This window comes from Rhinolophus ferrumequinum, chromosome 13, assembly GCF_004115265.2.
Source record: "Rhinolophus ferrumequinum isolate MPI-CBG mRhiFer1 chromosome 13, mRhiFer1_v1.p, whole genome shotgun sequence".
NCBI classification, from domain to species: domain Eukaryota; kingdom Metazoa; phylum Chordata; class Mammalia; order Chiroptera; family Rhinolophidae; genus Rhinolophus; species Rhinolophus ferrumequinum.
Window position 1 is genome coordinate 2,215,046 of NC_046296.1, and position 17,451 is coordinate 2,232,496.

The following is a 17,451-nucleotide window of genomic DNA, read 5'->3' on the forward strand; positions in this document are numbered from 1 at the left end:
CTTGTGAGGGTCCATTCTACCAGATACTAAGGTTACAATATACAGGCCCTGACCTTGAGGAATTCATGAGGTCGTGGAGAAAAAGTGATTTATTAGAATGAGGTACCCAGAGGTTTCAAAGAGCATCTCGCCATCCTAGGCACATTCTCCTGCTCACCTACACACCCTCTCCCAGGATTGGTGTAGTGGTGGTTGTGCAACAGTGGTTGTAGGTGACAACGCTATTGTTTGGGGAGGAGGAAGAATTTTAGGAAGGTTTTATTTATGCTATTTACACATCAATGGTGTGTGGTAAAAATCTATGCATTAATACTAAATCTTTAATACATTCACAAACATGCACACAAACAAATGACTAGATTTTTCAAATAAGTAGTAAAGAGTGTAGAACTTTGTTACTGTTACGAGTCATCTCAATTTCTGTCTTTGTCACACACAAAAAATCATCTTTCTGGACTCGGCCCATCTAGTAACATTATCTTACCATTTTTGCTATACCCAAAAATGTATAAATATTATTATAAAAATGTATATTTATTACACCACTTGTTAATGTACCTAATTATTCCAACCACTCTTTCATGAGCATCTATTTGAGAAAAATATTATTGAATACTTTGAAATCATGAAGCTGAAATCCTTTAGCTCAATTATCGCCAGTGCTTATTATTGAGTTTGACACATAACAGGCACTAAAATAAAATAAAAATCAATTTGTATTAGGACTCTTGGCTGAGATGCAAATACACGACTCCCTGAGCTATCCAACTGGCAATCCCTCCCAAAAGAAATGACCCTCATCTGGCCTGGCCTGTTCATTGTGAAAGTCGGAGAGACAGAATTTATCAGGATGTGTGTGCTTTCTCTGTTCACAAACCTTTTTTTTTTTTTTTTTTTTTTAATTTACATTGGACTCTTACTGAGAAATAAAATGGAACTTACAATCCAGGGGTCAAAAAGTATCTTTCTTCTTTTGAAAATTGGACCTTTGCCTGTCATTTGAAATTCCTATAATTTTCCATGATTCTAAAATATTTCTAATAGCCATTCAGTATCTCTTCCCCTAGTTCTCTCAGCAGCCAAGGAAGTTGTCTATGCACCAGGAAGATTGTTAAACAGCTGCTGTGTTCTCATGATCTCTTTACAAATTCTGCCGTAGGTTTTCTCTTTTCACTTTCACCCTCTTTTCTAGTGAAAGGCCAGATGAGGAGAGACAGACATACCTAAGCACCAACCTCAACTCACAATAATCCTATATCAAAAGCAGCTCCATTGCTATTGAACATACCTGTCTCTTATGTGAACACAGAATCTATGTTTGATTATTTGATTACCACACTGAATCTGCAAGGCCACAGCATATGAGGTCTGACAAGTGAGTTTGCGAACTCATCCTAGAAAAAGTGTTACATACCTCATTGCTGAGTATCACTATGGTCACCTACAAAGTACTCCCCTGGAGAAGCTATGCACCAATGCCATCGCCTAGTCCACCCTTAAAAGCAGTTTTGGAACTCTTCTTCTGGAATGGCCATCAGAGCCGTCGTTGTATTACACTTGATGTCCTGAATGTCATCAAAATGTCTTCCTTTCAGTATTTCCTTTATCTTCGGGTAAAGAAAGAAGTCATTGGGGGCCAGATCAAGTGAGTAGGGAGGGTGTTCCAATACAGTGATTTGTCTACTGGCTAAAAACTCCCTCATAGACAGTGCCGTGTGAGCTGGTGCATTGTCATGATCCAAGAGCCATGAATTGTTGGCGAAAAGTTCAGGTAGTTTTTGTGTTTTTCACAGCCTTTTCAGCACTTCCAAATAGTAAACTTGGTTAACTATCCAGTTGGTACAAATTCATAATGAATCATCCCTCTGATATAAAAAAAGATTACCAGCATCATTTTGAATCTTGATTTGGACTGACAAAACTTTTTTGGTCATGGAGAATAAGCCAACCTGCATTGTTCACTATTGGTACACCCATGTTTTATCACCAGTGATAACACAGCCCAAGACATCGTCTTGCCTCTCCAAAAGGTCTTGGCAAACTTCGACTCTACTTTACTGTTGTTCATTGGTGAGCTCCTTCAGGACCATTTTTGCACGTACTTTTCTCATGCCAAGATTTTCAGTTAAGATTTTCCTAACTGTTCTCTATTGATGTTTACTTGGTCTGCTATGCTTCTCATAGTCAGCCAATGATTTTGATGCACAATTCGATAAATTTTTGCAATGTTTTCATCAATTCTGCTCATTACTGGCCACCCTGACTCCTTTCATCAATGATGAGTTCTCTCCCATCAGAAAAACGTTTAATCCATTTGTACACTGTCGTTTTCTTCTTAGCACTATCGCCACAAACTTGGACTAACATGTTCCTGATTTCACTTCCACTCTTGCCAAGTTTAACAAGAAATTTAATGTTTGTTCATTACTCTAATTCAAGCTCAGACATTCTCGCTATGGTACACAAAAACACGCAACAATAATGTACTCCACTCAGCAAGACACTAACACAGCTATGAGACATTAATACACAAAGGTTATGAAACCTTACTGAACTGTTTGTACAGTGCTGTCAATGTAAACGCATGGTGGCAAGTTCGTGAACCGAATTGTCAGAACTCATAGGTAAGGTGTCTCAACTTCAAACCTATGGGAGAGCTTGAATGTCAAAAATGTAAACCGAGGGGCCGGCCCGGTGGCTCAGGCAGTTGGAGCTCCATGCTCCTAACAAAGCTGCTGGTTTGATTCCCACATGGGCCAGTGGGCTCTCAACCACAAGGTTGCCAGTTCGATTCCTCGACTCCCTCAAGGGATGGTGGGCCGCACCCCCTGCAACTAAAATTGAACACGACACCTTGAGCTGAGCTGCTGCTGAGATCCCGGATGGCTCAGTTGGTTGGAGCGTGTCCTCTCAACCACAAGGTTGCCGGTTCGACTCCCACAAAGGATGGTGGGCTGCACCCCCTGCAACTAGCAATGGCAACTGGACCTGGAGCTGAGCTGCGCCCTCCACAACTAAGACTGAAAGGACAACAACTTGAAGCTGAACGGCATCCTCCACAAATAAGATCGAAATGACAACAACTTGACTTGAAAAAAAGGTCCTGGAAGTACACACTGTTCCCCAATAAAATCCTGTTACCCTTCCCCAATAAAATATTTTTAAAAAAATGTAGATCAAGTTGAATAATAATAACTAATACTCATGAGCATCTATCACGTGGCAACACCATCCTGAGCATGTTAAACATCTTAAATACAACTAAGTCTTCAGCAGGCAGAATATGAAATGCCCAGTTTCTCTGTGGAAGTCCACTCTCCCAGTCGGGAAGTTTAGCATCTAAAAGTCTTCTTGGAGGCAGGAGTTAAAGATGTTCTTGGTCACATGAAGAAGGCCAGAGGTTTCATTCTTTTCTATGCCCGAGTAATATTCCATTGTATAGATGTATCACATCTTCTTTATCCACTTGTCTATGAATGGGCTTCCGTATCTTGGCTACTGTAAACAATGCTGCAATGAACACAGGCATACATATATCTTTTTGAATTAATGTTTCGAGTTTCTTCAAACAAATACCCAGAAGTGGAATTGCTGGGTCATATGGTAGTTCTAGTTCAAGTTTTTGAGGAACCTCCATACTGTTTTCCACAGTGGCTGCACCAATCTGCAATCCCACCAACAGTGCACGAGGGTTCCCTTTTCTCCACATCCTCACCAATACTTGTTATTTGTTGATTTTTTGATGAAAGCCATTCTGAAATCTTATCATTTGCAACAACATGGATGGACCTAAAGGGTATTATGCTAATGAAATAAGTCAGTGAAAGACAAATACCATATGATTTCACTTATATGTGGAATCTAAAACACATAACAAACAAAACACAAACAGACTCATAGATACAGAGAGCAAATTGGTTGCCAGATGGGAGGGGGTTTGTGGGCTGGGTGAAAAACGTGAAAGGATTACAAAATACAAATTGGTAGTTACAAAAACTCACAGAGATGTAAAGTACATCAGAGGGAATATAGTCGATAATATCATAATAACTATGTATGATGCCAGGTGGGTACTAGGCCAATGAGGGCAATCACTTCGTATGTTATATAAATATCTGACCACTATGGTGTACACTGGAAACTAATATAATATTGAATGTCAACTGTAATTGAAAAAAATTATTTTAAAGGCCAGAGGTGAAGAGATCTGCATGGGGTCTCACTGCCAAAGGCAATTCACAGCAATTTATGGGTTTTATGTCTATGTTTATATCCTAAATGTCACCCCTTATCTATGTTACAACTTTCAACTTTGAATTCTCTGTGCCCCCAAAGTTAAATGAAGAGACAAGGTTCTGATTGGGTACTTAGGGGTGATCCTCCCGGACAAAGGGAACCTGGGGACAAGAACAGGAACTGCAGGTACCAGCTCCCTGTCCCACACCTTTTAGAATGAGGATTTCACTGAATTAAGAAGAGTGGGAGTTTTCTGTCTAGATGAGTGATCTTGAGCAAATCATTCAAATCTCTGAGTCTCAGGTTTTTTTTCATTTTTTTTTTTTAATCTGAAAAATGGGAACAATGTTTTAGAGGATGATCAGGTAAGATAAAATGTGTCAAATGAGTTGGTGCATCATATATTAGGCTTCTTTCTATCCTGCCTCTAGATGAGGATCATCTTTTTAAATTTATTATATTTTAGCTTTTTTTTAATTAGTTTCAGGTGTAAAAAACAATGTAATAGTTATAAATTTATCATTTATATCCCACACAAAGTGATAACTCCCATCCCCCAATCTACTATCCCTCTAACATCGCACACAGCCATTACATTTTCAGTGTCTCTATTCCTAATGCTGTACTCCACTTCTTGTAACAATACATATATATATATATATGTATATATATATACACACACATATATATACATACATATATGTATATATAAAATTATAGTTGACATTCATTATATATAGAGAGACATTCATCTTTCTCTCTCTATATATATATATATAATTATAGTTGATATTCATTATTGTTCAGCTTCAGGAGTACAGTGCAATAATCAGACATCTACATCATCCCTGAGGTGGTCTTCCTAATAAGTGTCCATCGAATACCCTACAAAATCTTTACATTATTGATTACATTCCCCAAGTTGACTTTCGTATCCCCGTGGCCATCTTGTGGTTACCAGTTGTGCTTTCTAATCCCCTCACCTTCCCCCTTATCGTTATCCACCCCCACCTAGCAATCCTCAGTTTTTCCTCTATGTCTCTGAGACTGTTTCTGATTAGTTCATTTATTCTTTTCTTTAGATTCCACATATAAGCGAGATCATATGTTATTTGTCTTTCTCTGTCTGACTTATTTCACTCAGCATAATGTTCTCTAGGTCCATTCATATCATTGCAAATGGTAAGATTTCATTCTTATTTATGGCCGAGTAATACTGCATTGTATAAATGTACCAGTTTCTTAATCCAGTCGTCTACGGATGGGCATTTAGGTTGTTTCCATGGTCTTGGCTATTGTGTATAGTGCTGCAATAAACATAGGGGTGCATAAATATTTTCGAATTAGAGTTTTGGATTTCTCTGGATAGATACCTAGCAGTGGAATTGCTGGGTCATAAGGTAGTTCCACTTTCAGTTTTAGGGATACCTCCATACTATTTTCCATAGTGGCTGCACCAATCTGCAATCCCACCAACAGTGCACAAGGGTTCCCTTTTTTCCACATCCTCACCAGCACTTGTTTGTTGATTTATTGATGATAGCCATTTTGACTGGGGTGAGGTGGTATCTCATTGTGGTTTTTATTTGCATTTCTCTAATGATTAGTGAGATTCAGCATTTTTTCATATATCTGCCATCTGTATGTCCTCTTTAGAAAAATGTCTCTTCATGTCCTCTGTCCATTTTTTAATTGCGTTGTTTTTTTGGAGTTGAGTTTTTTAAATAAATTTTGGATATTAACCTCTTATCGGGTATATCATTGGCAAGTATCTTCTCCCATTCAGTAGATCCTTTTTGTTTTATTGATGGTTTCCTTTGCTGTGAAAAAATCTTTTTAGTTTGACCTAATCCCACATGTTTATTTTTTCTCTTACTTCCCTTGCCTGTGGGGATATATCAGTAAAAATCTTACTCCAGGTAATGTCTGTAAACTTTCTTCCTATATTTTCTTCTAAGAGTTTTATGGTTTCAGATCTTACATTTAAGTCTTTAATCCATCTTGAATTTATTCTTGTATATGGTGTTAGGTGGTGGTCCAGCTTCTTTTTTTTGCATGTGTCTGTCCAGGTTTCCCAGCACCATTTATTGAATAGACTGTCTTTACCCCACCATAAATTCTTGTTTGCATTGTCATAGATTAAATGACCATATAGGCATATATTTATTTATGGTCTCTCTATTCTGTTCCATTGATCTATGTGTCTGTTTTTATGCCAGTACCATGCTGTTTTGATTACTGTAGCCTTGTAGTATAATTCGATGTCAGGTATCATTATACCTCCCACTTTGTTCTTATTTCTCAAGATTGCCGAGGCTATCCAGGGTCTTTTATGGTTCCATATAAATTTTAGGATTGTATGTTTTATTTCTGTGAAAAATGTCCTTGGTAGTTTGATAGGAATTGCGTTGAATCTGTATATTGCCTTAGGCAGTATGGACATTTTAACAATATGAATTCTTCTTATCCATGAGCATGTTATGTGTTTTCAATTATTTGTATCTTCTTTAATTTCTCTCTTCAGTGTCTTATAATTTTCTGAGTACAGATCTTTTACTTCTTTGGTTAAATTTATTCTTAGGTATTTTATAGTCTTTGAAGTAATTGTAAATGGGATTGTTTTCTTAATTTCTCCTTCTGATATTTTATTATTGGTATATACAAATGCAACTGATTTCTGAATATTAATTTAGTATGCTGCTACTTTACTAAACTCATTTATCAGTTCTAATAGTTTTTTGGTGGAGTCTTTAGGGTTCTCTCTATATAGTATTATGTCATCTGTATACAATGACAATATCACTTCCTCCTTATCAATTTGGATGCCCTTATTTATTTTTCTTGTCTGCCTGCTGTCGCTAGAACTTCCAGCACTATGTTGAATAGAAGTGGAGAAAGTGGGCAACCTTGCTTTGTTCCTGATCTTAGGGGGAATGGTTTTAGCTTTGCCCCATTGAGTCTGATGTTAGCTGAGGGTTTATCATATATTGCCCTTATTATGTGGAGATATGGTCCCTCTATTCCCACTTTCTTAAGAGTTTTTATGATAAATGGCTTTTGGCTTTTGTCAAATGCTTTTTCTGCATCTATTGATATGGTCATATGATTTTTATTTTTCATTTCGTTAATGTGATGTATCACATTGATTTGCAGATGTTGAACCACCCTTGCATACCAGGAATGAATCCCACGTGATCATGGTGTATGATCTTTTAAATGTATGGCTGAATTCTGTTTGCTAATCTTTTATTGAGGATTTTTGCATCTATGTTCATTAGGGATATTGGCCTGTATCTTGTTTTGCAATGTCTTTGTCTGATTTTGGGATCAAGGTGATAGTGGCCTTGTAAAAGTGTTTGGGAGTTTTCCCTCCTTCTGGATTTTTTGGAATAGTTTGAGGAGAATAGGTGGTAATTCTTTTTTTAAATGTTTTGTAAAATTCACCTGTTAAACCATCTGGTCCATGGCTTTTGTTTGTTGGGAGCTTGTTGATTACTGATTCAATTTCCCTGGTGGTAATCAGTCTATTCAGGTTTTCTGTTTCGTCTTGAGTTAGCCTTCGAAGGTTGTATGCTTCTAGAAAATTGTCCATTCCTTCCAGATTGTCTAATTTGTTGGCATATAGTTGCTCATAGTAATTTCTTAAAATCTCTTGTATTTCTGTGGTGTCTGTTGTCACTTCTCCTCTTTCATTTCTGATTTTATTGATTTGGGTCCTCTCTTTATTTTGATGAGTCTGGCTAAAGGGTGGTCAATTTTGTTTATCTTCTCTAAAAACCAGCTCTTGGATTCATTGATCTTTTATATTGTTTTGCTTTTTTTTGGTCTCTATTTCATTTATTTCCTCTGATCTTTATTACCTCCTTCCTTGTACTACCTTTGGGCTTATTTTGCTGTTCTTTTTCCAGATCCCTTAAGTGTAAAGATAAACTTGATTAGTGATTTTTCTTGTTTTTTTAGGTAGGCCTGCATTGCTATAAATTTCCCTCTTAAGACTGCTTTCACTGCATCCCATAGATTTTGAGACGTCATGTTTTCATTTTCGTTTGTCTCGAGATATGTTTTGATTCCTTCCTTGATCCCATTGTTGACCCATTCATTATTTAGTAACATGTTATTCAGCCTCCATGTATTCGTGTGTCTTCCAGTTTTTTTCCTGTAGTTGATTTCTAATTTCATAGCACTGTGGTCAGAGAAGGCAATTGGTTATGATTTCAATTTTCTTAAATTTATCAAGACTTGTTTTGTGGCCTAACATGTGGTCTATCTTGGAAAATGTTCCATGTGAGCTTGAGAAGAACATGTATTCTGCAGGTTTGGAGTGAAATGCTCTGAAAATATTGATTAAATCCAACTGCTCCAATGTGTCATTTAAAGCCGCTGTTTCCATATTGATTTTCTATCTGGAAGACCTGTCCCTTGTTGGCAGAGGTGTTGAAGTCCCCGACTATGACTGTGCTACTGTTGATCTCTGTCTTTATGTCAGTCAATATCTGTTTTATATATTTAGGTGCTCCTATGTTGGGTGCATAGATGTTTACTAGGGTTATGTCCTCTTGTTAAATCGATCCCTTCATTATTATGTAGTGCTCATTTTGTCTTTTAATACATTCTTCATTTTAAAGTCTATTTTATCAGATATAGGTATTGAAACTCCAGCTTCCTTTTTTCTCATTTCCATTTGCATGAAATATCTTACTCAAACCCTTCACTTTCAGCCTGTATGTGTCTTTTGATCTGAAGTGAATCTCTTGTATACAGCATATGCAAGGGTCTTGCTTTCTTATCCACTCAGCCCCCCTATGTCTTTTGATTGGAGCATTTAATCCATTTACATTTACAGTGATTATTGATAGGTACATAGTTATTGCCATTTTTTTATTTGTATTTCTGGTCTCTCTTAGATTGTTTTCATCTCTCTTCTGTTTACAGAAGCCCTTTTAACATTTCCTGCATTGCTGGCTTGGTGGTAATGAATTCCTTTAACTTATTCTTTTCTGGGAAGCTCTTTATCTCTCCTTCAATTTTAAATGATAGCCTTGCTGGATAAAACGATGTCGGTTGTAGGCCTTTGTTTTTCTTCACTTTGAATACCTCCTGTCATTCCATTCTGGCCTGCAAGGTTTCTGTAGAAAAGTCATTTGATAGTCTCATAGGAGTTCCCTTGTATGTAACCCGCTGTCTTTCTCTTGCTGCTTTTAGGATTCTCTCTTTGCCGTTAACCTTTTCCATTTTAATTATAATGTGTCTTAGTGTGGGCCTGTTTGGATTTATCTTGGGTGGAACTCTCTGCACTTCCAGGGCTTGTATGTCGGTTTCCTTCACCAGGTTAAGGAAGTTTTTGGTCATTATTACTTCAAATATGTTTTCGATCCGTTGCTCCCTCTCTTCACCTTCTGGTATTCCTCTGATGCACATGTTGTTGCGCTTGATGTTATCCCAGAGGCCTCTTAGACCTTTTCATTGTTTTTTTATTCTTTTTTCTCTTTGTTCTGTTTGGGTGGTCTCTGCTAACTTGTCTTCTAAATCGCTGATTCAATCTTCTGCCTCATCTAACCTGTTGGTAATTCCTTCGAGTATGTTCTTTACTTCAGTTATTGTATTCTTTAGTTGTAACTGGTTGTTCTTTATGATTTCTCTATCCTTCCTTATGTCGTCACTAAGCTCGTTAAACATTCTTATCATCAGTGATCTGAACTCAGTCTCTGATAGGTTGGTTACCTCTATTTCATTTGGTTCCAATTCTGGAGGTTTCTTCCGTTCATTTATTTGGGACATGTTTCTTTGTTTCCCATTCTGGCTGACTCTCTGTGTTTGCTTCAATATATTAGATAGATTCCCCTAGGGTTCTCAGTCTTTGCTGGGTGGTCTTATGTAATATGTGTCCTTTATATTTAACTTGCACCACTTCCATATTCTCCTGTGTGTGTGCTCCAAAGGTGACCCTTGTGTTGCGTGTATTCTCCTGTTAAAGTTGAGCTTCAATTGCTTCTGGCTTGTCAGTAGGTGGGATTGATTCCCAGGCTGTCTAGTTGTGAGAATTGGCTATGCCCACAGCGGATGAGCTGCTGCATGAGGGTTGACTGCCCAGATGAGACTTGGCCCCTATGGGCTCTTGTGCCTGTAGAAAATTCCCTTCTGGTGTGTCATTTGTAAGTCAAACTCGGTAATACTCTGGTTTGGTCTGCAGTTGGCCTCTGGGTGTGTTGTAGGGCCCTCGTGTAGGGCAATTTCAGAACAAAACAAATCAACAAACACAACAACAACAACAACAACAAAGAAAAAATCAAATACACTCACATGTAAAAATAAACCACAGTCAACACAGGCAAAAATATCAAAAATACACACATATTCACACACACACACAAAATTAACACAGAAAAATGGAAAGAGGGAGGAAAAGTAGGGCAGGGAAGAGAAAAAAGAAGAGAGAGGGAAAGGGGAAAGTGTAAATATATAAAATATATGCTAAAAATGATAGTAATATTAAAAAAAGAAAAAGAAAAAAAAAAGCAGCACCACTCTTGCCTTAAGACAACCAAACAATCTCCAGGTTGTCCTCTGTTGTACAGAGTCCTCTACGTCTTGTGGAGGCAGATCTGGCCATCTGGCACCCAGAGTGACACTGGCACTGCAGTTCTAGATGAGTGGGGCTATGAGGTGTGGTTGGTAGTTTCTACAAAGTGCAGCTTCTGCTCTGGCCTGCACATATGCGCGCTGACAGCGCCACAACCAGCCAGTGGGATGTGGCTTCTTCCCTGTGCACAGGTCTCCTGAGTCTTAGGGCACTTCCTCCGTCGGGGGGGTGTGGAGGGCTTGAGATTTTTGAGCTGCTGAAAGCCCAGAGCTGCCTCTGCCCCCTGCTGTTAACCCCTGTGTGTCTCTGCAGCTGTAATTTTCCTGACACAGCAGCAGCCCAGAAAAGGTGCGGGCTGGGAAGGGAGGTGTCTGCCATCTCCCAGCCCAGCAGTGTCACACTTTTCCCAGCCTCTTCCCTATGTCACAGTTGCAAAGCGGCTTTTTCCAGGTCCTGAGCACTACAGCTCCTCTGTCATCTGACATACTCTTCAGTTCAGGGACCAGCTTGAGACTCTGGAAGGCTGGGGGTAGAACTGCTGTGGGCGAGTGGGGGAAGGGGCCCAGGTATGGCTTTTGCTTTTTTGTTTGACCTAGGGCCCAGCTGGAGATCTCCGCTGAGGTTACTGCTTCAAACACGTGATACACTGCTCTCTCTGCAGGAGAGATCAGCTGTAGGACACAGAGAAAGAGCCCATCTCCTGGCTCTTGTGATATCTGTTCTGTGTCCTGGGACCCCCACGCCTCCCCAGCCGCGGATGACGGCCGCATCTCCACACTGCTCCCTTTCCTCTTCCCCTGCTCGCCCAGTTTGCCCATCTTCGAGTAGTCCTCCTACGAGCCTCTTAGCTGTTCTGTGTGATGAGCAGAGAGTCCTTTGATGGGTTACAGATGTTCAATTTGTGGTAAGTTCTGGAGAAGAACTCAAGAAGACCAGATCGCTGCTACCATTCCTATGACGTCCTAGATGAAGATCATTCTTGATGAAAAAATTTAAAAAGGAGACATAATATAAATCTCCCTATGATAGGCTTCCAGATCTTACTCAGCTTTACTTTAACAAATTAACTTTTCACCAAGTGCCCCAGCTGTCCCCACACACATTATCCTCCCTCCTAGGTCCTCAACAGTTCTCTGTTACTCTCTGATTAAGGCCTTTCTCTTCCATCTATCTGATTAACTCTTCACTAATCCATTCAACAAATATTTACCAAGTACCTACCGGGTGCTACATGTTTTTCTAGGTGTTTTGTTACCATCAGCACGCTCCAAGGAGACTGTATTATATAACCTGTAACACTTTCTCATATTTCATTATTCTCCTGCTCTTCTAGAAAGTTTTTGAATCCCTATGTCTTAAAAACAAATAGGTCAAGAAATGTTTGTTCAATGAATAAATAATGAATGAATACATGAATCAAAGCCCCAAAGAAAATGTGCCCCATTATTCTTCAAGATGTTACTAGGGATGTTGGTCCCTTCATCTATAGTGTCCCTGATGAGGACCAGGAGAAAATTTCTACATGCTAAAAAGAATTGTGTTTGGAGACACTATGAATATTGATTCATTTGACCAATATTTACTATGTGCCTCTTCTAAGACATAGTGCTGTGTCTGGGACATTGACAGTGAGTAAAATGTGCTCTCTAACCTCAATGAGCTTATATTCTCCAGGCACAGTGAGGACCTCTTTCTTCACTTTGGAACCTGGAAAGCTCAGAAGTCAATGGATAAAAGGTTATGCCCCAATTCCCGCTCCCCTCCCGCACCGTGACTTCCCTAGTTCCTTCCTGTGTGCCCCTGACTGTATCACACCTTTTTTACCTGTTAGTTTGCATGTGACTACGTAAGCTGCTTCAAATACTTTTGAGAAGAGCCTAAAGACTAAACAATGAAGCAAACAAACAGACATTTTGTGAAATCATGTATTAGATGGCACAGTGTGTTCAGCTAAGACTGGGTTGGTTTGGTTTTTCCATTCTGCAAGCTCCCTGAATTCTTTTTTCCCCTCATCCTGATTATTTCTACTGTCACAATTTCATGTGGAGATCCTCCTGACTTCCTGGAAATAACTTGCTTTTTAGAGTCTCAGAGAAATTGTGGCAAAAATGTTTTTAATGCTTCAATTAAAACAAAATTTAAAAATCAATCTTTTAAAATCTAGAGTGTATGAAGATCGTTAGCATTCCAACATCATATGGTAAACTCCCTTCTTGTTTTTTCGTTTGTCTGTTTGGTATCGTTATTCTTTATTATATACTGCTTTCTAGCAGTTTCTTGAGCACATAAAATGTCTCATTTGAAACATAACATTTTATTTTCCATTACATAATAATTAAAGGAATACATTCCCACTGAAACAAACAACATGTAAAAATAGAGAATAAAGAATTGTCTCACATGGTTCCTCACAAGTTAAATAAAACTTGACAACCAAAGGCTGGATGATTACAAACAATGGAGGGCTTTGCTTGTTTTGATCCAATGTCCTTTTATTTAGTTACTGTGCTTTTCATTGGTAAGTTATGCTAAAACCTAACAAAAATCCCAAGGCATGTTTAATTTGTGAGTGATAATGAGAAAAACACTGGTTTTTTCTAAGACCATAATTTCCAATCCTGATATTTCAATAGTCTTAATGATCTCAAAATAGCTAATGAAACTATTTAAAAATTCTCAAAACAAAATTAATTCTGGTTCATTTTGCTTACAAAAATACAAGAATGACAATACTCAGGGCCCAACAATGCTGAACATATTTGTAAACAAATATATAAATCAAACTCTCAAGGCTTCTACAGACTGGGGATCCATTTTCCACACAACTGGAATGAGACTTGGAGATCTTAGGGTAGATTCGTTTTATGTCATAGAATAATTTATCACAGATTCATCATACCTGTCTACCATTTCAATGTCTAAAATCTCAGAAAACCAAAAGCTTTTGGCAAAGCAGACTTGACTGGCATACGCATGTACAGAGGGTGCCAAAAAAAACGTACACACATTTTAAGAAAGGGAAAAACTGTATTAAAATTGTAATACTCAATATATAACAATGACAAAAGATGAATACAAGTCATATGTATACATTGTTTTGGCACCCTGCACATAAACTATACTGTGAATTCTCATATATTTGATTGCTTAAGTATGGATATGTTTGATTACAGCATTCCGCAGTTTCTACTGGAGTGTTAGGCAATGGATAGAATATGTATATTTTTTTACCTTTCTAAAATCCCCCAAATTCTGAGTTCTATAGAGATCTGGCCCTAAGGGATACAGGTAAGAGACTGTGGTTCCATAGTCCTAGACGTAAGACAGTAGTCTGACTGATGACCCTAAAATCAATTGTTTCCCTATAATCATTATTGAAACAAACTTTGACTGCCAGTGAAACATCACCATATGTGTCTGCCACTCTAATGACCTTTATAATCTCTGTTTTGTATTATCATTCTTGGTTCTTGCTACCTCCCCCATCAATATGACAACAGGACCACCATCTATAATTTTGAGAGATTATTCACAGGCTTTCTGGTCTTACATGTAGTATAGAAACAACAAATAAACTCTATAGGAGCAGTAAACTCTAAGCAATTCTTTTTTTGTTTACGGCTACATCCCTAACGCCTAGCACAATGCCTTAGGTAGGTGCTCAGTAAATACATAGCTCTCCAAATAGTAATCTAATTGAGTGGAATTGACTTCAGCTGAACACTGCCATCTGCTGGCTAATGGTAAAATTTGCATCCCATGGTATACTATCGTCAGTTGGGATTTTTACGCATATATAACACAAGGATTGTAGTGCAAGGATTTACTATCCTCACAGTACTTGGTGCTGGACAGCCTTAACTAAGATGGTGCCATCAAAGTACCGAGGTCATGATGAATAACTTACACTGAACACAACTGCAGCAAGACCCACGGGCTCATTCACCTCATTAATTTAGGCCGTTTACACTCCATTGAGTTGAGAGCTATGTACACAAGTAATTCACACAGAGGGAGTAATATCACAAAAAATTCCTTCACTTTAAAAAATGGTTTGCTGCCCAGCTCTGGGTTTAACTCCAAAAGGAACTCTATTACTGCACTTAAGTGTATTAACTCCTGAAAGGGACAAAAAAACTTGGAACTTATTTGTTAAAAACCTGTCATCAGTTGCAATCAACACACAGTAAAACATTTCAGAAACAAAACTGGGGAACAAAGGGAAAATTCTTTGATTTCTAAAACTAGAAATGGAAATGATGTAACTGGTAGGGATGCATCCATTATATAAACAACACACATTTTAAACAATTGCAATTTTGATGTAATTTACTCATTCCTTTGTTTAGTTGTGATTCTTTCCAAGGGGACATGTTACATTTCCTATGCCAGAAGCCACATAAATGAAGACGATCCCCTCTCCTGTCCCTTGGTTGTGAAAGTGCTTTTTAGTATTCTTGAATGCAAGGACGTCAGTCTTAATTTAGAGAATGACACTTTTATTTATCCTTGGTTCAGGGGTATGCTGCCTTCTCCTTAAATATCTTTGCGACTGAGTCCTTTGTCGGTAAAGATGAAGATGGACTTTTTTAATTCCCATTCCGAACGACTTTCCCAAGACGGGACTCAGAAGAGGCTCAAATGAGCCCAGGGTCTGTGAGCCAGTTCAGGTCCTGTGCCCCAAAGGAAAGACAATCCAATCAATGAGAAAGGTGGGAGTGGGGAGACACATTCTTCAGGGAGTTCAGTGCCCCCAGCTCTCCCTGAGGAGAAAATAGCTGATGTTGCGTTTGTGAAAATGCAGTCAGCAGCCCACGGAGAGGCCACTGTCTGCAGGATTGCTGAAGATGCTGCCAAAGTTCCTGCACAGAAGGCTCTTGTCTTCACATCCTGCTCACCCAGGTTCTTTATGGTCCATTTAATTTAATTGCATATGTGGTATGCAGTAAATGCTTAAAAATTAGTACATATCAAGATACCCAAATGACACAAGAGCTACATAACAAAAATGGAAGCAGCAACAAAATAGCACTCAGCACCAAGTGCTTAGCATTTATTAACTCATTTAACCCCCACAATAAACCACTGCAATAAGTGCTATAATTTCCCATTTTATCAATGAGGAAATTGAGGCAATACTGAATCTCTCTATGGCAGGGTTTCTTACTATGTTTCCCCGAAAATAAGACCTAGCCAGACCATCAGCTCTAATGCGTCTTTTGGAGCAAAAATTAATGTAAGACCTGGTATTATATTATACCCGGTCTTATATTAAAATAAGATCGGGTCTTATATTAATTTTTGCTCCAAAAGACGCATTAGAGCTGATGGTCCGGCTGGGTCTTATTTTCGGGGAAACATGGTATGGACTGCTTTGTGTACCCCCACATTCATATGTTGAAAGCCTAACCCCCAATGTGACTATATTTGGAGATAGGGCCCATTAGGAGTTAATTAAAGTTAAACGAGGTCATGAGAGTAAGGTCCTCATCTGTCACCCAGAACATGAAACTAAGGCCAGGAGTTAGATGTTGGAGGCAGATTTCAATTCCACAACAGTTATCAAAGGATGATTATAGTGTGAAAAAAGTAATAAAGTTTCCATTTTCATCTTGGAAGTGTAGAGAGCTAGAAAGAGAATTCTGTCCTCCTTTTCTTCAAACAAAAGGTTAGACCAATTTCAAATTCATGACTTACTTGAACCCATGAGACAGTTGAGGTCTCAGGTAAACAACCAACCATCTTGACTCTCCAGGGGGAAAACAAGCTCCTGTAGGGAGAAAAAGTGATAGGGTAGGTAGGTAGATAGAAATGAGCAGGCGGAGAAACTTAGCTAACCCTGGTTAGGCAGCCCCTTGCTGCAGCTCCTACTTGGGTCAAGACCTCTTGGGGCAGCCCAGCAGGATTCCAGGCTTACACATACCTCTAAATCAAAGAAATGCATTAGAAGAGAGGACATCCTGCTTATCAGAGAACACATCCTATTTGTCAGGACCACCAATACCTTACTTACTAGCTCAACAGGATTCCAGGTTTTCCCATAGTCCAAAGAGATGTGTTTGCACACGCCCCTAAATCAAAGGAATGAGCTGTTAAAAGCCAGAGAAGGGAGGACTAGGCACATCAGGGGGAGCAAGAGAGATAAGAGAAGGGAGAGGGGGAGGCAATTCTACCCATAGAAATAAAAGCCTTCACGCAATGCAAGGAGAGGCTGCTTTCCTCTCTTGAGTCAGCGCACTCTGTGTCTCAGAGTGTACTTGCTTTGACTAATAAACTTCTTGATGTTCTATGGTGCACAAACTCTGTCTCTTCATTGAAGTCTTTCCTTCAAGAAGACGAAGAGCCGAGGTACAATGTCATTTTCCCAGTACCCAAAGGACCCAAGCATTTGCTAACCTACAGTAGAAAATGCTGAATGGCCTATGAGCGCCTAAGAGTATTCAGCTGAAAAATTCCAATGGATTGTCATAGGCCCACTGTGGCTAGTGTGAAGACCCTGCAGGTCCCATGAAAGGGGGATTTGCATCAAATTGCTTTTCTTCAACAAACCCTACTGAGATAAGAAAGTCATAGGCAGTCAGGGACAGGATTGCAGCAGAGGACATCAAGGCCAAAGAACACAGTTGCAAAATAGC

General features: G+C 38.9%; 1 protein-coding gene across 1 annotated transcript in view; it reads right to left on the bottom strand.

Annotated features, from left to right (window-relative positions):
* The window catches only part of TMEM182 (transmembrane protein 182), a 74,640-nt gene extending 58,059 nt beyond the window's left edge, over window positions 1–16,581 (bottom strand). The window contains exon 1 of the mRNA XM_033124183.1: window positions 16,514–16,581. Coding sequence (XP_032980074.1) covers window positions 16,514–16,558 — 45 coding nt within the window. The 5' untranslated portion in view covers window positions 16,559–16,581. The remainder of the gene's footprint in view (window positions 1–16,513) is intronic.
* Between the last annotated feature and the right edge of the window lie 870 nt (window positions 16,582–17,451).